Source organism: Mytilus trossulus, chromosome 8, assembly GCF_036588685.1.
Source record: "Mytilus trossulus isolate FHL-02 chromosome 8, PNRI_Mtr1.1.1.hap1, whole genome shotgun sequence".
NCBI lineage: Eukaryota > Metazoa > Mollusca > Bivalvia > Mytilida > Mytilidae > Mytilus > Mytilus trossulus.
The window spans coordinates 24,061,026-24,088,435 of NC_086380.1; the positions used below are offsets into that span (position 1 = coordinate 24,061,026).

Consider the following 27,410-nt stretch of genomic DNA (forward strand, 5'->3'; position numbering starts at 1 on the left):
GACAGATTCCAAAATATAAAATCTTAAACAAAGTTTCACAAAATGAGTTATCGACAAAGCCAAACACGAATAGTCCAAGCCGATAATTTATGCAGAGTTATGCAATGCAAAAAATTTTTCTTAAATTTTAAGATTTATAACGGCAAATGACCAAAACCATCCATAGTTCTTTTAAAAAATCGAAGATTTATATTAAATTGAACCAAATGCACTAACGATATTCACTTAATTATATGGCCATCTAAATGACATGGATAAAGGAGCCATGGAACTACGCATTGAAAGGCTTGAGTCTTGGAAAAAATAAGTCCTTAATGAACTGCGAAATAAGTGAAAACTATTTAGGGGTTTGTCATAACAACACAAACGTTGAAATTTCTCCATATATATTGTATTTAGCGCCAGCATATTTATAAACGTATGCAATGACGAAAATGTTGATACTTTGAGACGCAAGGAAATATCAATAGACTAGTGACTGTATTATCATAAGTTCTTATAATAATAATTTTTAGAAAGTTCAAGGATATTGAAAGAAATGCCGATAAAAACTCGGAAAATGAACTGATGTTAGTTTATACGTATACGTTTACCTTATTGAAATAGTAATTGCATTATATACCTGTACATTGCTATTAGTAGGTTAAGTAATAATATTACAGCTACCAATCCATAGAACGCTTTCAAGTAAGGCACAAGGTATAAACCAAGCTGTGAAGGACATTGTTGTAAGGCTCCAGAGTCATACACTGTTTTGTTGAATGTGCAGTCCGGTACAGTTACTGAAATGAATTCATATGATGTATTATGGACATGTACAATCCTGCTAGAAAAAAAATAAGTAAGTGGTGCGATATTTAGTGTTTCATTCTACGATTAAATTTCAACATTATACTTTTGACTCTGGCTACTTAACATAATACCTTCCAATGAAATGGTATGTCAACAAATTGCTTGCATATCCCGCATTCTCCTACCAAGGGCACCAATAAATGATTACTATAGTATACAATACCTGTATATTGTGTATGGTATTTCAAACATTTCAATATTTCATACATTTCAATAATCCAAGCAAATTGCAGGCACTGCTAAAGAACTGGATGAACGGTGTTATTAGTGTTATTAGTGATATATCTGATAGATGACATGTTTTTCAGTGTTTCATTAATCTACCAAGTATGCTGTATTTTATTTCAATAGTGATAATTGTATATGCCTTCTTAAGGTATGACAAAAAATACCTTGTTTATCATAGCAAAAAAATCTCAGCATGGTATGCTTACAGGAAGAGTGAAATATAAATAGGAGAAATAGGCGACAGAGAAAGCAATATAACAAATGAATTGCTAAGACAGTTAACTCTCGACTGTTTATATCAGTAGAAGAAAATAATCCATTTACAGTTTCAGTATACTGAAATATCTGAATAACTTTATGCAACGATAGTATTTTTGAAATCGTTTGGTCTACAGCCTGGTCCGTTTTCAGGTAAATGTTCAGGGCATACGATACAGTTTCGATCGAAAAATTGCATCCAAGCTTTTTTTCACCTAAGAAATTCAAATATGTAACAAAAATATACCTTCATGTGTCATTTTAAGAGATAGTTAGGGTCGACATTTCTATTCTTTGGATAAACATACTGATCTTTTGTGTTTCAAAACATAAACACGTGGAGATTTTTATATATTCATCTGAATTAAAAAAAATCATCGTTGACTTTCTCATGAACATTGACATAATAATCTTCATACGTAATCAAACGAAATGTCGAGTAAAAAGGGGTCCATGAACTCGTTTTCAAGTGAAGTGAGTTTGATTATAAAGATCAGTAAAAACATGTCTCTTTTTCTTATATGCCACAGTTTGACGTCGCAAAATTTATATTTCAAGTTAGCAAAGTCATTTCCTCCACTGTAACTGTATCGTTTGCTCTCAAGTGAAACTATTTACTTTAAATGTGATCATTTATATAGTTACTGTTTCGTTCCTATACTTAAATACAAGTTATTCTCATATAACGTAGATGTTCTGTAAGAAAAAACATTGACATTGACTCCAAATTAATAAATATAAGTTGTTTGCCAGTACTTAAACCATATTTGTTTACTTTTTTCCCCATCCAAGTTCAGTTCACCAAATAACATCCAGTATCCATTTTGTGTGATCTTTTCCAGCTCTGACCAGGTAAACTCAGAGTTAGTATATAAAAGTGCGTGAAAAGATATATTATAACACATCATAATCACTGTCATGATTGTCATGAAGGCAATCGTATCTGAAAACTTGAAATAAAATAAAATTAGAAACTAAGCAAAGGCAATATGAAAACAAGACGAAAATGTCTGTTGGTCAGGCTTATATAAAGTGAACAGTGTTAAACAGGAATTTCGCATCGTCCATTTTGTGTGACGTAAAATAACTCGAATCCTAATATTCTAAATTATCATTTAACAATAATGATAACAGATATACGGTAAACATGGTAAATTATTATTGACATTCCCGGGTAGAAAAAGAAAGGAAGAAAAATAAATCAAGAGGAAATCATTCTTATCTGAACAGATTTATTCTCTTTATAATTTCATTTGATCTTGTTAATTTCATATGTTTTCACTATCTTTTTTATTTTGACAATGAAATTGTATTTCTTAATTTATAAAATCCGTCTTGATGTAGTAAATATGTGCTCATACGTTTGCGTGTTACACAGTTTAACAGGTAATCTGATAATAACAATAAATTAGAGCCTCTAAAGAGCATGTGTCGCTCACCTTGGTCTATGTTCATATCAAACAAAGGACAAAGATGGATTCATGACAAGATTGTGTTTATGTGATGGTGATGTGTTTGTAGATCTTACTTTACTAAACATTCTTGCTGCTTACAATTATCTCTATTTATAATGAACTTGGCCGAATAGTTACAGTGGAAAATATTTGTAAAAATTTACAAAATTTATGAAAATTGTTTAAATTTGACTTTAAATTGCAATGACTCCTTAAGGGGGCAATTGACCATTTTGGTCATGTTGACTTATTTTCAGGTCTTACTTTGCTGTACATTATTGATGTTTACAGTTTATCTCTTTCTATAACAATATTCAAGATAGTAACCAAAAGCTGCCAAAGTTCTTTAAATTACCAATTCAGGGACAGCAACCCAACAACATGTTGCTTAAATAGTCTGAAAATTTCAGGGCAGATAGATTTTGACCTAATGAACAATTTTATCATTGTCAGATTTGATCTTTATGCTTTGGTTTCAGATATATGAGCCAAAAAAATACATTTTACCCTCTATACTATTTTTAACCATGTCGGCTACATTGGTTCGCGAGCGGGGTCATCGGACACAATTTAAAAACAAGATACCCTAATGATGATTGTGGACAAGTTAGGTGAAATTTGTTTTAGTTGTTTCAGAGAAGAAGATATTTGTAAAAGATTACAAAAATTTACGAAAAATTGTTAAAAATTGAATATAAAAGGCAATTTCTCCATAAGGGGTCAACTGACCATTTTGGTCATGTTGACTTATTTGTAGATCTTACTTTGCTGAAAATTCTTACTGTTGACAGTTTATCTCTATCTATAATAATAGTCAAGATAATAGCCAAAAGCGCCAAAATTTCCTTAAAATTACTAATTCAGGTGCAGCACCCTAACAACGGACTGTCCGATTCATCTGAAAATGTCCGGGCAAATACATCTTCACCTGATAAACAATTTCACCATGTCAGATTTGCTATAAATGCTTTGGTGTCAGAGATATTAGCAACAATCTTAATTTCATCCCTATGTTTTTTTTTAGCCATAGCGGCCATATTGGTTGGCAGACCGGGTCACCGGACAAAATTTTGAACAAGATACCCCAATGATGATTGTGACGGTGCTTGGTTGAATTTGGCGCAGTTTTTTCAAAGGAGAAGATTTTTGTAAAAGTAAAAGACGGACGACGACGGACGCCAAGTAATAAGAAAATCTCACTTGGCCCTTTCGGCCAGGTGAGCTAAAAAGTAACGACAAATGCAATTAAAAAGAACTCCTTTTTGTATATATACATACCATTTTGCGAATCATGACTAACTTTGGACCCAGAATCTCTGACATACAAAATAGATGTAATATCCGTATACAGAGAAGCATAAAAGCTACGACCAAAAACACTTTTGATGTTTCTTGTTGATTCTGTCTTTCGCCTATCTTCAAAAGCATTCCAGTGGTATATACCAAAATTGATATCCAGTCCAAACGGTTCCACCAGTCAGCAACGTAACATTTCCATTTGTTTCGTATGATTGCGACGATTTGCTTCAAAACGTATTACGGCTTATATTAATAATGAAGCTTATGAAAGCTCAAAAATAGAATATAAACCCTTTTATATATTTTGAGTATAAAGTATATAACAGGAAGTTACAGCTTATAAATTACATCCCCTGTCACGCAAGTTACAATTTGTTAACTGATTAAAGTAATTGAGTTTAAAAAAAGATTATCATGCGAGTGTAATTCAGATGAGACAAAATATCTAAACTTTAGGCAAACAAGTTCAATCTGAAAAAAATATTTATATAAATATCTAATGAATTATCCTTGTTAGAAATTAAGGATTTCTCACACACATATATATCTAAATCCACTGATTAGATGACATTGCCAATATAGTTTAAAGCGAAAAGCCTACTTGCATTAGACCAATTTTTTTTTTAAAGTTTGAAATAAAAATTGAATACCTGTTTGCTTTCGTCAAATAAAAAGCTCACCATCCAAGTGATTATAAAATAGTCTGTTCGGGAAATTCCATCTTTACTGTAATCAAACAGCAGCATGTATGCATAAGCAATAAGTAGAGACAGGAATCCAAGCTTTGAAAAGATACAATAAAACAAATTTTAGTTATCGATATCGTCAATCGCACAACGACGGCACGAAAGCTTTTGAAACTGTCCCGCATGATTGTCTTCGTTTAAAGTCCCATTAGTATGGAGCTCATGGTATCTTTTGGCTTTTACTTGACAGTATGTACACTTATCTATATGGTACCGTTTCACCAAATGGTAAATTGTCTAAATGGTTGGCCTAAGGTAAGGTATTGGCCAGGGAAGGTCATTGTCAGCTAATATGTACTTGATCTTGATAAGTGACCTTATAAACAAACTTGAATCTTCAAAGGAAGGTGCACTTTTTTAAAGCAAGCTCTCATGTAAAGGCAGACGATATTGCTTGTATTGCTTTAAAATGCGTTTCTACACAACGGATAGGAACAATGTGCAAAGACTATAATAACATGTGGGTCTGGTTTTTTTTTCACACATCGTTGTCAAAAAAATTGAATTTGATACGACAGTCATATAAGTTAGAGGTTTAGCTAGCTTTAAGACCAGTTTAATCCGTCATTTTCTACATACAGAAATGCCTGTACCAAGTCAGGAATATGACAGTTGTTATTCATTCGTTTGATGCGTTTGAGCTTTTGTTGTTTGCAATTTTATTTAGTACTTTCCTATTGAATTTTCAGTATTTTTGTGATTTTACTTCTTTTTTTATCACGTTTTCACCAGCGAAAAAGTAATTACAGTTCGGTAAACGGAAAACTTCTACTCAAACATATCTATATCAAGAACCGGTCACCTATGTAACTTCTGCTTGACCTATTAGAGGAGTGGTATCGACATAAACCCTATTATATTCAGTGTTGAACTTCACTTATGACTGACAATACATTGCTTAATTGTATCCTTGCAAATGACATCGATTTTGATCTAAAGAATGAGGAACATGAGCAGTTTAACTTTTTGTGTGTTAGTTTTATTCACAGTTCTTTAATTTGTTACAGAACAACAACTGCCAGTAGTAGTATACAAATTATCTGGAAAAAAAACTTTTAAGAACATATGTTATCGATTGAACTTTTCCTCGTGATCCCGTCTCTAATAACTTTCTTTGTATAAACCCCAATTCAGTATTGTTTGTATATAGTTAGTTGTACTTGTCTTTGTTTTGTTATATACTTTCCAATAGGAAACTGTTAAATTATATATATACTAGAGCCAAGATGTTTTCCTTATATGATGCCACTGCATTGTTTTAAATACAAAAGAAGCTTATTAATTCGCATTTGCCTTAATTATTATGCCTATGTTTGAACTTTCGCATCATTTGAGGAAACTGTAAAGAACTATAATACTCTAATTCAGGGAAACAATGCGCATGTGCAAGATCGATCGTGATTTTGCGTTATCGACTAATTAGATACGAGATTTGATGAACTGTGGGCATAATCAGTTTATTGATTTATGAGATCGGAATCGTTATTACTGATTTCAGATTAATGAATACTTTATTTGCATGGCGCATATTTACATGCTATAGCAAACTAAAGTATATACAATATATATTACAAACAAAAGACAGCAGAGAACAGTAGTTACAGAGTATACAAAATATTATGACAATTAATGTGATCTAATTTTCCAAGCTGCATTTAAATAATTGCATAGTTTTCTGTCAGAGATTTAGAATGAGCTTGTAATAAGTTATCTAACTTGTGCCGATTTGGCCAAGAATAGTAGAATAAAGGTAAAAATTCTATACGCACAGATCCACAGATCTATACGCTGGACATGATAAAACAAAATGAGTTTCGTCTTCCAAAACATTCATATTGCAACATATACAAATTCTATTTTCTCTTTGAGTATTTAGAAAAAGACCAACTTCAACATTTAATCTAAGTGTGCCGCTACGCAATTTTGTTAATAAAGATACATTACAAAGAAAATCTAAGTATATTTCAAAACCAAATACTAGTTTATATTGTTTCTGAATACAAAGTTTGTTACATTCTTCTAAGCTAAAGATTACACTGACATATTAAAATAGACTATTTTGACCGTTATGTTAATTAATCTTAATGACAAAAGGAACGGTTTGATATGTCACCTGACTTTGAGTGTCACCTTCACGCAAAAATTTGACAGATTCGTGCTGTGATGTTCACTTAGCAGATCGTCTATATATTTAAGAAGGTACGGGTGCTATATCATTACCATATCGTAGGCACTGATCTTAGGTCATCAAAATAAAAGTCAATCAACACCTAGGCCATATGGTATCATAAAGTTTAACCTTAAACTATTAAACTCACCAGGCGACAATCAAGTTCTGACAGTTAGGTACCGTTACAATATACATGTATGTTCTAAATGCTAGCCCTGCTTGCATGCGTGTATTAAATGTACATAAAGTTATATTGTGCTTTATTCAAAAGCATCAGCTATTGACAATTTTTGAAAGGACGGGGATCTGGGTCGTTCAGCATTTTATTTTGACATATTGTAAAGCATACATAATATTGTATACAGAATATCTAATTAATTTCAATGAGATTTTAGAAGATCTTAAACAGAATAAAGGATACTTTGCATTTTTTTGTTGTATCTTCAGAAAGTAAATTTTCCCACATATATAATAGTTTGGCATTTGATTACATACTCTTATTGAACAGTTTTGTCGTATATTTATTTTTGAGTCAGAAAACTGACGTTTATAGGTAGAAAAATAATACTAAATCTGAAAACATATTGTTATATTACAATTTATTTAGACCCCCCCCTAGACAAAAAAAATCCCCAAAACAATGATTGTCGTCCTGTTGAAAGCAAAGAGGTCCTTAAGATGTTTGAGTGAAATAACTGCCTTCTTTAACGCCGATTACGTCAGAAGTTAGGTTCAGTCTGTGGTTAAAGTTTTGTTTTACATCTAAGTCGTTGTCAAACATAATGGAATTTCGGGAAATTGCGGCAGAAGCTTCTTTATGTCCGAAGTACAGTATCCAGGGCAAAATTTTGCAAATATTTATTTTCATTTTTCCGTATTTGACTACTAGATGGACTTCATTTTTCCTGAACAGTTAATTTCGTGTTTTGTCTGAGGTTAAATTTTTACATGCAGTCATCAATAACCGTTTTGTTTAATCGTCCAGTTGCATGTTAAATGCATATCCATGCAGGTCAAGATCATGATAATGATATATGAATGTTGAAACTGCTTTGTTCTACATTGCGCTGGACTTTTCACTTGTTTGTTCAAAATGCAACAGTCAGAGTAAAGACATTGTATATATCTTATTAGAGAGTGTGGCTTTTTTGCTTAGAGTTTGATTCCACATGACGAAATGTAGCTTTTTTTATTTTATGGGAACTTATTTTATTATGGTTATAACCTCCTTGGTTTGAACAAGGAACGTATATATATATATATATAGATATATAGGCGTAAAAAATAATTTTCACATGTGCAGATATATATATTCATTAAATAAAATAATAAAATAAGTAAAAAGTTAACAGTTCCATTCTATCGATTTCATCCTTCCATTGGGACTCTTCAGGATAACAGTTATCCTGAAGAGTCCCAATGGAAGGATGAAATTGATAGAATGGAACTGTTAACTTTTTACATATTTTATTATTTTATTTAATGAATATATATATAAATATATATATACAACTCGTCTAAACATCAACCCAACAATGTTAGATCTGTAAATTTGCTTTCGCAAATTTTTGGTTCTTCCCTCGCCGGGATTCGAACCCATGCTACTGTGATATCGTGACACCAAATCGCCTGCACTGCAGCCGTCCCGCTAGACCACACGACCACCTGGGTTCTACAATAATAGAGCTTTCGCTGGCCGTGTGTTACCTTTCCTCGTCAGTTTTAATCTAGCGGCGTACTACAGTATATGTACATGATATATAAGGCATGAAGATGTGGGAAGAACCAAAAATTTACGAAAGCAAATTTACAGATCTAACATTGTTGGGTTGATGTTTAGACGAGTTGTATATACATTATTTACACAGCCATGTATCACCATCATTGATGGCGATCCGATGGATACATCTGTTATAGAGTTGTCACTGATTCAGACGTACTTATAAATATAATTATTTTCTGTTACTGTATCTTGCATTAATTTGTAGGATCCTTTACTATAGATAATTTAGCTGATCTGTAACAATAACATCTTCATGCCTTAAATATCATGTACTGTAGTACGCCGCTATATTAAAACTGACGAGGAAAGGTAACACACGGCCATCGAAAGCTCTATTATTGTAGAGCCCAGGTGGTCGTGTGGTCTAGCGGGACGGCTGCAGTGCAGGCGATTTGGTGTCACGATATCACAGTAGCATGGGTTCGAATCCCGGCGAGGGAAGAACCAAAAATTTGCGAAAGCAAATTTACAGATCTAACAATGTTGGGTTGATGTTTAGACGAGTTGTATATACATTATGTACACAGCCATGTATCACCATCATTGATGGCGATCCGATGGATACAGGTGTTGAAGAGTTGTCACTGACTCAGACGTACTTATATATAAACACATCTCCATGCCGTATATATCATGTACTGTAGTACGCCGCTAGATTAAAACTGACGAGGAAAGGTAACACACGGCCACTGCAAGCTTTATTTTAGTGAAGCCCAGGTGGTCGTGTGGTCTAGCGGGACGGCGGCAGTGCATGCGATTTGGTGTCACGATATTTCAGTAGCATGGGTTCGCATCCCGGCGAGGGAAGAACAAAAAATTTGCGAAAGCAAATTTACAGATCTAACATTGTTGGGTTGATGTTTAGACGAGTTGTATATATATATATAATGTCTAAAAATAGCAACAATCATCATATATTAATATTTTTGTAGCTTAATCTATACAAGAGTTTAGAAAAAGTGTAACATATTGATTGATGTTGCATAAAATATGTTTGGAGCTACAACTACATGAAGTTGGAATAAAAGTTTAACAAATTTATAGATGTTCGATTAATTGTATGAATTTCTGTAAATTAATTTGTATGATTTCAAGATAATTACGGTTTTGATTTGCTTTTAAATCTTTTTTTCGTCTCTCTCATTGAGTCCATCAGGTTCAAGAGTTCGTAATTGGTGCATCCAAAATCTCTCTCTTTTTTGTCTTCCTTGTGTATCCCAATTTTGATTTTTCTCAATGATTTGAAATGTGACGTTTTCAAAATCATGTCATGCTCTTAAAAGGTGTGTTGTAATTGAGCAGTTCCTTTCTTTTGTATAAAATGACCGATGGTTATTTAGTCGGATGTTAATTGGTGTTTCTGTTTCACCAACATATTGTATTTTGCAAGTTCCACACGTTAGAACATAAATGCAATTTTGCGTTTTGCAATTTGATGTTATAAATATGTTGTATTTTTTCTTTGTGACTGTGCTGACGAATTGGGTTTCGATGTTGGCGAGTTTGCAGCACTTACAATTGCCCCTTCCGCATGGTGTATAACCTCCGGTTGTTGATATCTCCTGTTTAGATATTTTGGATGTTACTAGAATATCTTTGAGGTTTTTGGGTCTGCGGTAAGCCATAACGGGAGGTGATGGAAAAATCTCCTTAAAATGGCTTACCGCAGACCTTTTAAGGATATTTTTCCATCACCTCCCGTTATGGCTTACCGCAGACCCAAAAACCTCAAAGACATTTGATGGAAAAATCTCCTTAAAATAGTAGCATGTACCAGTTTTGTAATGCTATAGAATGATATGGTTATCAAACTGGACGTCTACAATAAATAATAAAAATAAGATGAATTTCGAAAACCCTAACGATCCTCCACATATGTCTAGAGGGGGTGTACTTCAATACTTAATTGATAGGGGTGCCGCTGTTTTGTTACCTCACCCTGTTTGACATTTTAAAAATATATACCTACTTATATAATGCGTAGAAAAAAAAGTTTCCTTTTCCCATATTGATTTGGTTTCATGTGGTTTTATGTAAAATAGGAATATTTAAGTGTCAAAAGAGAAAAATTGGTTGATAAAGACACAGCGGGAACACCAAACAAGTTGACAGTTAAAGAAGTTATGGAAATTGTATTGTCCTTATCAATATATATATTATCAAATATACCTGATAGTTTTCTGAACTTTTCACTTATTTTAAGCTTAAAAAGGTGAACTATTCCAGAGGCACGTCCTATCACCTTGTAAATAGAAGTGGCCCCCCTCCAACCCCCACCCCTACCTGAATCATAACTACTGTAATTGAAATACACCGATATTTTAAAAACACCCTTTAATGCATGTGTCTGTATCTATTTATTTTAGATAATTAATATTAAGATTTCTTAGCGCTAAATCTAGCACTAGATGCACAATCTGTTTTTATCAGCAATACCCGATGTTTTGTTTTGTTTGTTGATGTTTTAATATTGCTTTTCTCCTTAACATTTATTTTGGAGTATGTTACTTTTTACAATTTGCATCTTAAATTGCCTTTCTGTTGCAGCATATTTAAAATTATATCTTGTAAAATAGAAAACAGATTGTGGATGCCATGGGCTAAGATGTGTTGCTAGGGAGAAACAACAGTGAATTTGGCATATATGTGCATTTAATTATGTAATATTTAAATAGTGTACAAGTGTTTAGTTTACTACATTCTAAACAGGTTTAATTTCAAATATATATATTCAAGCAGTAATCATAGTTGATAAATTTAACTCCGTGATTATATTGGTTGCTAGGCGCGCTAGACTCAAAATTCCATTTTTTTCAGAAGGTCTATGGTATAGACTTACAACACGACAAATAAAATGAAATGGGGGTGGGGCCAAAAATGGCCCTTATAGCCCCTAGTCCTTTCTTTCCCAATTTTCTTCCGTAATTTTCAAACACTGGGTCTCGAAAATTTTCACAATATTTTTTATTTTACTTTGTTAAACATAATCAAAAACAAAAACAAAAACAAATGACACTCAACGACTTCACAGGTAAACGGGAAAGCGGCGGGCGTCCTAATAAACATCGAATATTAATATGTGCCATATGACTTTACCCCCGTTCATCCAAATCTCGCATATTCTCGCATGAATTTTCATTGAACGCTTGACCCACTCAGAATTCTAGGTCGCGCACAAGCTTTCCCTGAAATAGAGTATTACCGAATTATAAAGGCAACATCAGTTTTTTTATTAATGCGATTGTTTAACCTACAGCTAAAGCACATGAACAATTTCAGTCTATCAGATTAGTACGCCATGCATATGAAAGAAATAGGCAATGAGTTCGGTAGGTTTCGTCATCATAAAACTCACAAATGGCACTCGAACCACGTCAGTTCGAAAGCCAAATTAAATACGAAGCTGATAAGGTTTAAAACCCGAAATTCCACAAAAAGGTATACAAAATATGGCTAAAGCAATCTATTCCCGAAAGGATGGAGTCATCTCGGTATATATCGGCAAATCAACAGTTTATAAACAGTAAGCTTACAGAAAATTAACTTATATATATATATGAGTAAAAAATTACTCAATAAGTTTAAGGAATATAAAAATGCTGCACTGCATAGCTAGCGATTTGTTTTCCAAACTTATCTTTCCATTGGTATTTATTTGCATAATGTTTTTTTTAAAAATTTTATAGCAATACTAATCACCACTGACATGCTTTGTAAATTACAACACAATTGAATATATAGTAACATAAACGATATTTGTGCGGGATAAGTTTCAATACAAAAAACACGTGGTTTTTACTATCTGCATATGTAAAAGGACAACACTAATGATTATAGTTCATCTCTGCCAGAAGAAAATTTCAACCAAAAAGAAAAGACCAAACAGTACCATTAAAGCTTCGGAGAATATCGACAAACATAGGAACACTGTATGGACGTATTTATAATATCATTGTCAAAACAATACTAAAACTCTACTACTAATTATATGTGGCAAATTTATAGCACGGAAATATGTTTTTTTTCTATTATAAAAGTAGTCGGATTAAGTATCGAAGTTTTGTTTGTTTTCTTAATCTGCATTTTGTTTTACTGTTCCAGATACAATGTAACCTTATAATTCGTAACAACTTACCAAATCAATGCAAACTTTCATGAAAGGCAGTTTGTATTGCTTATAAAACCTGAAATATACAATTAAGAGTTATCCATCTTTAAATTGGTCATAAACTTGTGATTACAAAATGTATGTTTCTCCCTTTTTACAAATCGATGAGTACATCACCTTATGTTTAAGTTGCGTTTGTTTACACTGATCATGAACATGGTGATTGTAACCTACCAAATGAACACTTCAAAGCTTTGTATGACATTGATCGGTCGAACGTATACCCTTCTAGGAATATCAGTGTAAAAATGGGCATGGGGAAACCGTAAACATTAATATTAAGTCAGTGCATGGTCCTGTTTTATTTTTGATGTACAGTGATCAGTAGACATGCATTACTTTAGAAAACAGAATGGTGTTGTTCCTCATATAACATACATTTCAAACATAGATAATTATATAGTTTTCAGACATCAACATGTCTTAAAGAAGATGGCGTTTTCACAGTAAAAATTTAAAGTTCTATTTTATGGTGTGTTAAAACTGTGATTCTAAAATTCTAAATATTATGATAGTTGGTAAGATAATTTTTTTACACAGTGCTTGTGACATAAAACAAATGAGCTCCACTATTACTTCCGAATCGATATAACAAGTAAGAAGGGAACTTAGAACATACTGCATCCCCTTATGTTTTATGTAGAATATAACGTTATTCATAATGCATTTAACGTCGCATCTCTTTGTACAGAAAATTATGCAGTACAGTTTTGTATGTAGAATAACCAGTAGATTTTGAGTGTAAGTGATTTAATTATGTGTTGGAAAGAAAAGATTTGACAGATCAAACAAAAACAGAATATTAAAGAAACAAAATCGAATTTAACTTTATGCAAATGAAACAATCTTAAATCAAAAGTTCTAAATAATTACAATAGAGAAGAATCGATTGGGTGTGGGTTGTGAACTGATTGATAATTTTGTATTAGATGCATGATTTTTTTTTATTACTTGTTAGCTTTGAACTAGCTGTCGGTAACTGCGTGTACTCTCAGATTTTTACTTAGTGTCTTTTTGTTGCTGTAGTATTTGTATGTGTATCCATCTGATGAGTTAAGCCTTTTTCAACTGATTTGTATAGTTGATTTTTATGTTATACTGTTACACCACTGTCCCAGGTCCAATGAGGGTTGGGATCCCGCTAACATGTTTAACCCCGTCACATTCTGTTTGTATGTGACTGTCCCATGCACAGTAGGTCTAGACTTCAGTATAAGAATTAGGACATAGTCGGTAGAATTTACAGATATATAACATGTAGAATACGGCTAAAAGATATAAGAAGATTTTCAATCAAAGTGACAATTCGAAACAGTAAACAATAATCAAAGTATGGTCTTCAACACAGAACTTTGACTAGAATTGGTTCATAGAAAATTGCTTACCATAGCAGGGTTTATATGTTATATATGTACAACCAGTACAATATGTTTGCATTGCAATTATATCGATAAATTATTTAACATTTTCCATATTTATCTGTAAGCATTGTTTATAACAAATTATTTGTAAAATATTGTCAGTGTTATTATACGCCTATAATCAATTCAATGGTATTACAGTACTACTTTTTAATAGTTTTATATACATGTTGTCCATCTACAGAGAGCGATTGAGAATTGACAGAGACTTAATATATACAAAAAGTTAATTCTCCCAAAACTTTCAAAGTACACCCCTCACCAGTAGCTTTGCAATATCTTGTTGTTTCTTTTTGTAAATAAAACTGTGATTTAGTTTTTAGACATTAGATTATATCTATAGTTTCGGATGATTAACTATTTAATCTGGTCGTATACCAGACAACCTGAAATTGTGTATTACATTACATTCCCAAATAATTATTTCTGAACACATAGATCAGCGACTTTTAAATAGCATATCATTAAAACAAAAAATAAAATAGTAAAATCATATATGTCTGAACAATCAATCTTGAAATGAAAATTTTGTAGAGGCGAGTCAGAGGGATTCAAATCGTCAATGTATTCAAATCTATTTCCACTTTATTACGGGAAAATATAGCTTATACTATTATCCTTCAAAATAATTGATAGAAATATTTACATGATTTTTGTCTCTTTTAAACTTTATAAACCAATCTATTTTTAATATTATTCAATTAAGAACTACCTTTAATCATACATGTTTCATACCTGGCATCTATTTTGGAATAACGCTATCAATACCATTAAACTTTACAAATTAGTATTGCTATTATATGTTTCATTTTAATTCTATTAGAAAAAAAAGTATTCATAGCCAGAAATTAGTAGTGCTTTTGCTTTTTAATATTCATAATATGTAAATGAGAATGATAAATGATAATAGTGTGAACTGGACTGGCTTGATATCACTAAAAATTTTAAAACACGGATATTATAAGTTGCCCGTCACATAGTCCTTATTTACAATCACTTTGATATTTCCGTAAAGTTGTCAGGCGGTCAAAATCAAAATAATGAACGCCAATTTAGTGAATTTTTCATGTTTTCGTGAGTTTATTCTTCTTGAAATAGGGGCATTTTAACTTTACGTGGGAACCTAGAGTTCAACGACTACACATACAAGGTTTGGACTTGCTTATTCTTTGAACCTTCAAGCTTCAAATTTCACCCCGGCAACCTGTTTTTCTGTTGACCTTGTAAGCCAATTTTAAACAACCTGTCTATCACTTAAATTAAAATTAAAACAGACATTTTTTTTCAAAATTCCCAATCATTTTAATATAATTTCCTTCACCCATATCCGATTTCTTTAGTATAATACACAAATAAGCAAAGTGGCGTTGATTTCCTGATATGTATTATCTGACACCAGAACATTATAAAGAATACACACTTTTCAATATATTTGAAATTAAAAATCATCGTGCAATCTATTTTGATGTATGAATTTATCCATATGGTCTAGGCAAGAATATTAGTATTGTTTTCTTTGAAAGGTTCACATATTGTTTGGCTTTTCTTATTTTTTTGTTTATGACAGGTTGCTTGATTAGGCATTTTGATAAATTATAAAGGCCCGCAGCGAACAGACTCCGGGTAACATCTCCTACATGTGGAATTTCAAGCTTGAGCTTTTATGTTTCGCAGTTTGTTTTTACTAATAAAGAATGCATATATGATCTCTACATTGGCAAGAGGTATAAGGGGAGGGTTGATATCTCACAAACATGTTTAACCCCGCCGCATTTTTGCTCCTGTACCAAGTCAGGAGCCTCTGGCCTTTGTTAGTCTTGTATTATTTTATTTTAGTTTCTTGTGGATAATTTGGAAATTAGTATGGCGTTCGTTATCACTGAACCAGTATATATTTGTTTAGGGGCCAGCTGAAGGACGCCTCCGGGTGCGGGAATTTCTCGCTACATTGAAGACATGTTGGTGACCTTCTGCTGTTGTTTTTTTCTTTTTTCGGGTTGTTGTCTCTTTGATATATTCCCCATTTCCATTCTCAATTTTATGATCTCAAGATTTGTTTTATAAAATAATTTTCGACGAACTGACAGTGAAATTTTGCATACAGTCTGCAATGTTTGTCCGACTTGCTGAGTAAGCAACTCACACATTTACACCACACAAAGTACACTATACTAATGTACAAATGTACGTAGCAAGTCAAGAATATAAGTTTTGAATTTTTCTTTGAGTTTTGTTATTTAATTTATCAAGCATGAACTATTTGTCACTGAACGTTAAACAACCATAAAAAAAAGAGCAATTATATCACTGTTAACTGAATCGAATTTTTTAAGTACTATTTTTCTGCATGGATGTAGCAATGACACCACCATTGTCATAAAAGATGGAGTTAAAAATTCAGTAATTCAAATGAATCACACGTAAAAAATTTCATGTTATTTTCAATCGAATTTTACAAAAATATGAAGGTATTATGCTCGTTGAGTGTAAAAATTAGACGAGATTAATGTCAAATTCATGTTAGTAAAATGTCTATGTGCAGGACGAAATAAATTATATCAGTAGAATCTCATATCACTAGGAAATTTACGGAAACCTGACAGGGGAAACGAAAATAAAATAAACACCCTTCAGATCCCGACACATTTTGTGTTTTCCATTTCTCATATGTCTGAGGAGAATAACGTTACATTCCGTATTCAATAACGTCACACGTTTTCGGTCAAATTCTTAGGATATCAATCAATTTTGAAGTCATTTATCTCAAAAACAAGGATGGTGACATATGATTTTCTATACATGTATGAATTCAGTTTGTAATTCTGAATATTATGTTATTTTTTTTTTGTTCTCCGTATATAAGAACATAGCCATCCATTGAAAAATCTAAAAAGGTTAGCCGAAAAACAGGCATTTCCCCTATATACCTAAGTAAATTTGTCGCCCAAATCGACGTTTTCCAATGAAAATACCAAGAAAACAAAAATGGTGACCCCCATTTTTTATTACATATTTCGATGTAACTCGGTGCAAAGAGCGCGTATGCCAAAAAGTTTGGAAATCGGGAGATATGCCATTCGGTATCGTGTTACCTTAAGTGTAAAAGTTTGTATCTTTCATTTTTTTTTTATATAACTTACCTTTAAAAATTCCCATAATGAGTTATTTTGTGGATCAACTAATTTATACAGCCAAGAAAGTTTACAATATTTCAAAAATAGTAAATATTATGCATCTTTGGACAGCCTTCACAGTGTTTTGACATATTAACTGATCGCATTGCTTTTACATATCTTATTTTACACAACTTACCACCGCAACGGACGACTTTCCATAGTGATCATCAGTAAGGGTAGCAATATGATGTGACAGGTTGCAAGAACAAAAAAAACAAGAATCTAAAAATATTTGTAGACATATTAAACTGATAGTATATCGGAGCTCTCTGTAAACAAGAAGCACTATCGGAAAAACAAACAGAATGGTACGATACCTTGAGGTATGTTGAAAAGATAAGATATAAATCTCAACATTGCTCAATATGCATAACAAAAAATATTAGTAGATGGTATAGATCAATTACATGTGTCTATACAGAAATATAATACACATAAATGTTAAGAATCGCTATCAGACAAAAAAAAAGAAAGCCTATCTTATTCAAGACTTACTAACAAGTTTAATACCTAATTCCCTTTCTCCAAACATATACTAGATAAAACTTTAACTACTGATATAAACAAAGTCATTTTGCTAGATTTTCATATATACGAAGAGCTAAATGTGTGAATTTACTACAAAAGAGACGAGGTCCATTCCTTATATATCTTTGTTTGGACGGTGATGTTCCTTTAAGTCCATTCTTGTGGTGTTTATATTACAACTTGTTTGATATTTCCGTCTATAATTACGGGTGGCACATGTGAATCAGATTTTTCTAAAAGCAAAACCAAGCATTCTACATACTATATCGACAAAACTTGACTTCTTAGTAGATCTTGTCATGCTATTTAATTTTGCTTATTTACGTTTCTATCTATCTATTTTAATCACAACGCAAAACAATGGTGAAAATGGTCATTAGAGGGGCAAAACTCAAATAAGGAAGATTCCCGCCATATTGTATGAAATGTAGATCTTGTCTTGCTGAACATGATATGCATATCTAAGTTTCTATTCATCCATTATAATGTTTAAGTTATAAGGCAAAACGCAAAACAATGGCAATAACTCTAATAAAGTGTCAAATAACGATTTCAACATTTACACATAACTGTAGAACATGTCTAGCTGGACATTTAAGATATAGTTTTCCATGACAAAAATGGTAACATTTGTTATTTAAGGGCAATAACTCCTATACGAAATCTGATAGTTATAACGTAAATGGACAGTAAGAAGATATCAACAATTTGAATATTTCTGCCCTTGGCAATTGCTAACCGATGGACTAAACTGCGAGATTTATTCCTAATATAAATATCACGGCTGGCTGGATATAAACAATGCAACCATAAAAAAAAATCCAAATTTAATTTGTGTATATCTACCACATTGTTTGAGCACGCAACTAAAATCGCACCAGTTCATGACAACAGTTAATTCTCATTTGTAACATATTTGTCACGAACTAAAAACGAAGTTAGCTTATGAGCTTATTTGCCTATAAAGACCTATAGTGTTAGATTTTCAATATACGCATTGTCAGAGAATGCTAAACAATACGCTTTAATTATATGCTTTTCTTTTCTTTTCTTTTTTTCTTTTATTTTATATACCGTTTTAAAATTTCTCTTCTCTGTTCCATACCACATTTTGTTTATAATCTGCTTCACTTCGGTGTTGTCCAGAAAGGTTTTGTTCTCTGTCTTTATAGCATCTTCCATGTATCCATGGTTCAACAACAGTCTTCCAGCATGATTAATATGTTCACCTAATTCCATTTCCACTTTATTAGAGGTTTCCGTCTCTTTTTCATTAGATTGCCTTCGTTTCTGATTCTGTTTATCTTTTTCAGTTTTTGTGTCAGCCTCATATATACACTTTAGAATTCGAGATGCCCTCTGTGTAAAGGCCCTACATAAAACATAGTATAACTTTTACGATTTACCATCGAAAATTGAAATATGCATATAGTAACAATATGAAATAATTGATGATTTTGATGATTGCTGCTTTACGTTAAATGGCACATTAAATGCATATAAAGGACAAGAACATAATAATTCGATATGTAAATCATCCCTATTTTGTACAAGACTGTAAGACTACGCTAGATTTTTAGAGTTTTAAAAGTAGCAGTTCGTTTGAAAACAAGTCATCAAACCAAGAAACATTCATCTGATTCCGAGATTACTAGTCTTCGCTCTCTTTGGTTTATGCTTTATGGAGAAGCCGTTAATACCAATTTTAAATTATTTGGCCTGACCCAAGCGGGTTTCCAACCTACTAACAACCGCAGTCTAGGTAACAAACACAACCTGTATTATTTGCAGGGACCCAAAAGGAACGAGGCCGTATGCGTCGATATGGTTAGCGTCTTCTGATTTTTTATGCCTTATCCACCGTAAGAATTCAAAATAAGTAAACATTTAATAATCAGTAATAAAACGCAATAGTTCAACTACAACTCAATGACTAAACTGGTCTAAAACTACCACGAAAATATATGAGTTGCGTGGAAACACCGACATATCGTTTAGATAAGTGTGAGCACTAATTGAATGACATTAAGATTTTGCTTATTATTGACATTTGTAGAAATAGAGAAAGATAGGAATGGCACAGAATATTTAAGAAATAATGAACACGATTCAAACATTCAGTTTAGATAAGCCAAACCGATGACACTGTATAAAAGGATATAGTTATTGATATCTCACAAGCAACACGACGGGTGCCACATGTGATCTGCTAATCCTTCCGGAGCACCTGAGATCAACCTAGTTTTTAGTGGGGTTCGCGTTGTTTATTCTTTAGTTTTCTATGTTGTGTCATGTGTACTATTGTATGTCTATTTGTCCTTTTCATTTTTAGCCATGGCGTTGTCAGTCTATTTTCGATTTATGAGTTTGACTGTCCCTCTGGTATCTTTCGTCCCTCTTATATAGGAAAAAAATTCTTTCATCTAAAACAAAGCCTTAAGAGACATTTATATTCTGAATCAGCGTTGTACTAGAGATTATATTTCAACGGCAGTGAATCTTGTATAAAGAAGCAGTATCAAGTTTTTTTGTGCGAGCAAAAACATGTAAAAAAACTTTTATATTCGAAAAGTGTGTATATCATTTGATTAAACAAGTAGTAAATCATCTTCCTCAATTTAAGTAAGTTAAGCCTTCTTAACTCGCAGATTATCATTTTTTCCTATTTAAAAAAAAAATGAATCTCATATCTGTTTTTAAATTAAAGTGATTTTTAAGTATCAACAAATGCGTATTTGAAGTGAGAAAATTGCCTTTTAATATCAATACTTTTGTTGTGTTTGATAACAGTTTATAAGTTTCGAACTGTTGTTGCCTACCTTTTCAAAATACATTGCACAAGGTCATGTCTTTCTCTGACTGTTTACGACATCTTTACACTAAATATATTTGATTTTGAATTTACACTGATAGATAATTTATTCTTAGATGAATAATGTTTTATGAGTAGTTATTGCTTTTGAACTAACTGTCAGTAACTGTGAGTACTCTCAGATATATACTTAGTGTCTTTTTGTTGTTGGTATAAAAAAGTACACAGCGACGTCCTCGCTGTGTAATTTAAGAGTTATTTCTATTTGTATCCATCTAACAAGACTGATATGTAAAGCCTTTTGCATTTGTTTGTTCTTATGCTGTACTGTTGAACCACTGTCATTGGTAAGGGGAGAGTTAAGCGCTTCTAACATGGTTAACCCCACCACATTATGTATGTTCCCGTCCCAATTTGGTGCCTGTAATTTGGTGTTTGTTGTATGTTGCTTTGTTATATATTTGTTTTTCGTTCATGATTTTGTATATAATTTAGGCTGTTAGTTTTTTCGTTTTAATTATTTTATAGCTGATTATGCGGTATGAACTTTGAAAACAACAATGGCCGTTTGGTAATACATAGTTGTTCATTTAAGTGTCATTTGGCCTCTTGTGAAAAGTTGTTTCATTGGCAATCTTACCACATCTTTTTTTTATAAGAATGGGTTAAAGGGTATTTGATTCTCACATGGATTTGCTTCATGATAAATAAAAACTATATACTTAATTTCCATCGTTAGAGTGATAACATTTGTGAAATTTAAAGTTAAATCTATTTCAATTTTACTGATTCAATCTCTTGAGTCTGTCTTGTAGTAAAGGAGCAGTTCGCCAGTTTTTTGCAACATTTTCTAAAATAACACATCCAACAAGAATATAGTGTATTCGAATCTGCAATTAGAAAATTTACACAAAGTATAAATGATATTTGACTGTTTCATTTAAGCATCAGTTACTATTATATAAATTAGGTTTTCAATTTCAGACTATAACTAGGTATCCATTCGTATCTTTTTTGCAATTTTCATGAAGCAAAATGTTATCACACATTAGAAAAAAGGCTATGTGAGGGCATGATTTAATCAAAAGATATTTTAAATTCTTTAAAGCATATATCCACTGGGCCATATTTGAAAAATTCATACCGTATAACCAATAGTATTGAATTTCTTAACATCAATCCAACTAACAACTCACAAATGATCACGTAAAATTTAAATAACACAAAGACAGTCAATACATAGAGATGTAATACTATTTATCTTATTCCAAACTTATCATATTGAATTAGAATAACTTAAACCTAAGACTATGTTCAGGATTGCAAATGAGATGTTCATGCTACTGCTGTCTATGTACACGACGTCACCATTGTTCCACGTTATCTTTTCAGATTCCTATACAAGCATAAGTGCAAGCAGACGTTCTCAAATCTTGGCCTAGATTTGTGTACGATACAACCACTCTACGATATTGATAATGAGACCAAGATTAATATGGAGCTGCGTTTAATGCGAGCAGTTTATAGAAGTGCCGTTTCCAGACTGATAAAGAAATTTGGTGACGTTCAACAGGAAGAAAATGGAACCGTGTGCCCGGAGGATTTGTCAAACATATTTGATAGTCTGGAGCGGAAGCAGGATATATAACGCAAGTTAGCTACCACTGGGTCGATGCCTCTGCTGGTGGACTGTTAGTCCCCGAGGGTATCACCAGCCCATGCCAGTAGCTAGTACTTTGGTACTGGCATGAAAATGCGGATTTTTTATGTTATAAAAATTTGCTGTTACAAAATGTTGGAAATTATTATAAATTAAGGAAATATCTCCCTCATGCGAAGCTCTGATTCCTTTCACGGATTTGGCTATACTTTTTGGATTATAGCTCTTCATCTTTTATATAAGCTTTGGATTTCAAATATTTTGGCCACGAGCATCACTGAAGAGACATGTATTGTCGAAATGCGCATCTGGTGCAGGCAAATTGGTAACGTTAATGTTATGAGATGAGAACATAATACAGGAACTGGATGATGAAGATATCGAAACGAAGACCGTTGCAGCAGATGAGTATGCATTTAACTTAGTATGTGGAATCGTCAAGTCAACAAACTTATCTTAGTCAAAACAACATCTTTGAATACACAAATAGAAAGATTTACTCCACGCTTAGAAACTACACAACCTGTTCATACAATTAACTATTCGTATACAGAACACAAGAGGTTGAAGTAATAAAACTGTGCTCAATCGAGGGAGCACAAAAATCATGCTCCAAACATTCAATCCAGCATTTTGATTGGTTGGTTTTGGAGTATTAGTACAAAAAACTGACTCGAAAGTTTTATGACTTCAAGGCCAGAACAACTGAAACTACCGTTTGTCAGATTTATGCCAATCGTTTAGTTGAACAAGGGAATGCAACACTCCCAAGTTGAATCTCCCTACTTTCGATGAAGATATACTTAAATGGCAATAATTTTGGGACTCATTTGAAATTGTTACTGCACGTCGAAGCTCTTAAATCAATGACGTATTTTGTGCTCACTAATGCAAAGTAGGAAAAGTCAATTTCCCTGTTGCAAGAAAGACAAAATAAATTACAATATATGCAGGCACTTATTGATATTATGTTGCCTTGGTGTACACCAATCAACCTCTGACATTTAAAAGATTACATTATAATACACAAGAGGTTCAAAATCACTGGGAAAAAACTTATGATTCATACGGTGCGCTATTAGTATCAACCATATTGAACAAATTACCAGGGGAAATTCGATAAAAAACATTGCAAGATAATTTTGTTCTACTAACGTATGCTTGGCCGAATTACGAAAGGGTATATTAACAGGATACATTAAATCATGGAAACCAATAACTCAATAGACTGTCATGAAAATCCTACAGCTACTGCAACATTTTTGACAAATATTATACCGCGAAATCAACAATCAAATCATAGCCACGCAAATAAGGTAAACCAAAACAAAAGCTTAAATTATAGACACGCCTCGTGACATTTTTCCAAAGTAATTGTACATACAGACCGGATGTCAACAGTTACCAGAGACATTGTTTCGGACATCATAACTTGGTTGATTGAAAGTTAAATAAAACATGCAGAAAATGTCATTAGCGCCATCACACTAGTTTATGTAATAATGATGGACGATAGACAAAGAAGATAGTGTGAACGTTAGTACCAGAAAACACAACACAAAGGGATCGGACACAGTTTTACGTTCACATGCAGCCAGACATATTTTGATTAAAACTGCAATTAGTCCCGTGAGATCGGACGACAATAAACTGATGCCAGCATTATTTTTGATGATGGAGCACAGAGGTCGTTAATCACAGAATACCTAGCCGCTAAATTGAATTAAACAGTTTATGGCACAGAGAGTTTAAATTTATCAGGGTTTGGGGACAGCGCCGAAAACTGCTACTACTTGTTTGCTAACAGATGAAGAATAATTACCGATCAGAGTATTGATCGTACCGGAATTTGCCCAAAACGTTCACCCATAAAGCTACAAACTACCATATTTATCAGAAATATAACTCGCTTATTCAAATATTACAAACGACAATTTTCAAGTCTCAGCACTCGTAGAAGCCGACTTGTATTGCTCAATAATAGAAAACCATATCATTAGAGTTGAAGGTATGAAAAGACAACGAGAAACACAGAATTACAAGATTTATATCAGAAGACATGTATAAATTACCATGACGACAGATATTTCGCTACTTTTCCCTAGAAACAAGATCACCAACCTTTACTAGTGAACAAACAAATTACAAAATGAAGAAACAAAAATGTAAATAAAAAAACTTAAAAAGGCACCGCAACCATTTTATCCTCTTGAAATAAACATCTAATGAATACACAGAACCGTATGATGAAATACTAACCCAAGACAAGCGAAGACCTACACAAAAGAAAATCTAAAAATACGGACCAAACGAGACCTTCGTATGTGATAAATGTGATCTATTTACCAGAATTTTGTAGTCTTTTAATTCATTGCAATTTTTTGTGTTAATGAATTTAATCGTGCTTTGTTTAGAAATCATTTTAATTTTTTTACTTTACGAGGAAGCGTAACACCTGGCCATCGAAAGCTTTTTTTTTATTGTGAAACCAAATTGGTCGAGTGGTCTAGCGCGTCGGATACAGTGCAGGCGATTTGGTGTCACGATATCTCAGTAGCATGAGTTCTAATCCCGGAGAGGGAAGAATAAAGAATTGCGAAAGCAATTTAACAGATCTAACAATGTTTGGCTGATGTTTTAACGAGTTATATATAAAAATGTTGTTAGTGCTGAATTTAGACCCCTCTACAACGAAATGTGTTACATGCACACGCATAAAAATTGCGGTTTTATCCAACCCAATCAGAGGTTTGAACGTTGTTTTCAATTTAGACTTATTTATATTTTTTTCGTTTGGGCTTGGATTATTTTTTTCCTCCGATGAATATAATCAGTTCATCCTACGTGGACTCTTTCAAATTAAAGAGTCTATCCTTAATTGAGGTAAATTATCTGACCTTCAAAATACTGTTCGATCCCTAACACCACTGAAGAGACATTAATTGTCGACATTCTGATATGGTGTAATAAAAATGAAAAAAATAAGCACCTCATGTTGTGGTTTACTATCTTTGTCGCAATTTATATGTTCTCTACTTGGTATTAAATTAATATAGAGATCAATTTTGTTACATCTTGTGATCAATTTGTTTTGCAATCGTCAGTGGTAGTCAGCAGGGTTTAAGAACATCAGTTGTTCGACCTGTTAGTCAAATTTGTTTTGTTAAAATATATTTTTCACACTTTTGGTCTTTTGAAAAATGTTGTTTGTGCTATATTAAGACCCGTCTACAAAGAAATGTGTTACATGCACATGTATGAAAATTGCCGTTTGTATCCAACGCAATCATAGGTTTGAACCTTGTTTTTCATCAAGGCTTGTTTATTTTTATTTCGTTTGGGATTGTATTATATTTTCACTCCGGTTTATTTAATACGTTCATCCTATTTGGACTCTTAAAAATTAAAGAGTCTGTCCTTAATTGAGGTAAATTAAATGACCTTCCAAATACTGTTCGATCCCTTACATCACTGAAGAGACATTAGTTGTAGAAATCCGGATATGGTGTACAAAAATAAGCACCTCATGTTGTGGTTAACCATCTTTGCCGCAAGTTTATTGTTTTCTACTTGGCATTAAATTAATATAGAGATCCATTTTGTTACATTTGTGATCAATTTGTTTGGCAATCGTCAGTGGCAGCCACCAGGATTTAAAAATCAGTTGTTCGATCTGTTAGTCAAATGCGTTTTGTTTAATATATTTGTTCACTCTTTTGGTCTTTTTGAAAATGTTGTTTATGCTGTATTCAGACACCTCTACAACGAAATTTGTCACATGCACTCGTATAAAAATTGCGGTTTTTATCCAACGCCGAAGGTTTGAACGTTGTGTTCAATTAAGACTTGTTTATATTTATATCGTTTGGGTTTGCATAATATTTTCCCTCCGGTTTATATAATCCATTCATCCTATTTGAACTCTTTAAAATTCAACAGTCTATCCTTATTTGAGGTAATTTAAAAGGCCTTCCAAATACTGTTCGATCCCTACAATCACTGAAGGGACATTAATTGTCGAAATCCGTATATGGCTTTAAAAAAAAGCACCTGATGTTGTGGTTTACCATCTTTGTCGCAAGTTTATTGTTTTCTACTTGGTATTAAATTAATATAGAGATCCATCTTGTTACATTTGTGATCAATTTGTTTGGAAATCGTCAATGGCAGCCAACAGGGTTTAAAAACATCAGTGGTTCGACCTGTTAGTCAAATGTGTTTTGTTTAATATATTTTTTCACTCTTTTGGTCTTTTTGAAAAGGTTGTTTGTGCTGTATTCAGACCCCTCTACAACGATATTTGTTACATGCACATGTCTAAAAATTGCCGTTTTTATCCAACGCAATCATAGGTTTACAGGTTGTTTTCAACTTAGACTTGTTAATATTTATGTCGTTTGGGCTTGTATTATATTTTCCCTCCAGTTTATATAATACGTTCATCCTATTTGGACTCTTTAAAATTCAAGAGTCTATCCTGGATTGAGGTAAATTAAATGACCTTCCAAATACTGTTCGATCCTATATAAAAATCACTGAAGAGCCATTAATTGTCGAAATGATATAAGAAACATTCCAGCGAACAACATGTTCTGTATAAGAAAAGGTTTATCAACTAATGTAATCTGAAAGTAGTCCATTATTAAGAAATGAAGAAATCTAGGACAATAATTTAATCTACGCACCACTTAAACAACCATGCTTAATTATTATCAAAATTCAGTAGAACGAACATAAACGAAACACGCATTAAAGAATTTTAAAATTCATGTTCGGAATGCTGTATTTTGATCAGTCCATCTTTGAATGGTTGTTTTGTAAGGGCTTCCATTTTAATAATACCAATCTTGTATGG

The 27,410-nt window shown here is 32.6% G+C and overlaps 2 protein-coding genes across 2 annotated transcripts in view; both read right to left on the reverse strand.

Annotated features, from left to right (window-relative positions):
• The window catches only part of LOC134681761 (transient receptor potential cation channel subfamily M member 3-like), a 41,641-nt gene extending 39,371 nt beyond the window's left edge, over window positions 1–2,270 (reverse strand). Inside the window, exons 1-2 of the mRNA XM_063541406.1 lie at window positions 2,114–2,270; window positions 623–782 (exon numbers count right to left, since the gene is read on the reverse strand). Coding sequence (XP_063397476.1) covers window positions 623–782; window positions 2,114–2,267 — 314 coding nt within the window. The 5' untranslated portion in view covers window positions 2,268–2,270. The remainder of the gene's footprint in view (window positions 1–622; window positions 783–2,113) is intronic.
• Window positions 2,271–3,570: 1,300 nt separating this feature from the next.
• LOC134727486 (uncharacterized) overlaps window positions 3,571–27,410 on the reverse strand; it is a 67,637-nt gene continuing 43,797 nt past the window's right edge. Inside the window, exons 12-18 of the mRNA XM_063591867.1 lie at window positions 21,682–21,785; window positions 19,158–19,455; window positions 17,692–17,777; window positions 12,926–12,974; window positions 4,742–4,873; window positions 4,071–4,316; window positions 3,571–3,594 (exon numbers count right to left, since the gene is read on the reverse strand). Of these exons, the coding sequence (XP_063447937.1) occupies window positions 3,571–3,594; window positions 4,071–4,316; window positions 4,742–4,873; window positions 12,926–12,974; window positions 17,692–17,777; window positions 19,158–19,455; window positions 21,682–21,785 (939 nt within the window). The remainder of the gene's footprint in view (window positions 3,595–4,070; window positions 4,317–4,741; window positions 4,874–12,925; window positions 12,975–17,691; window positions 17,778–19,157; window positions 19,456–21,681; window positions 21,786–27,410) is intronic.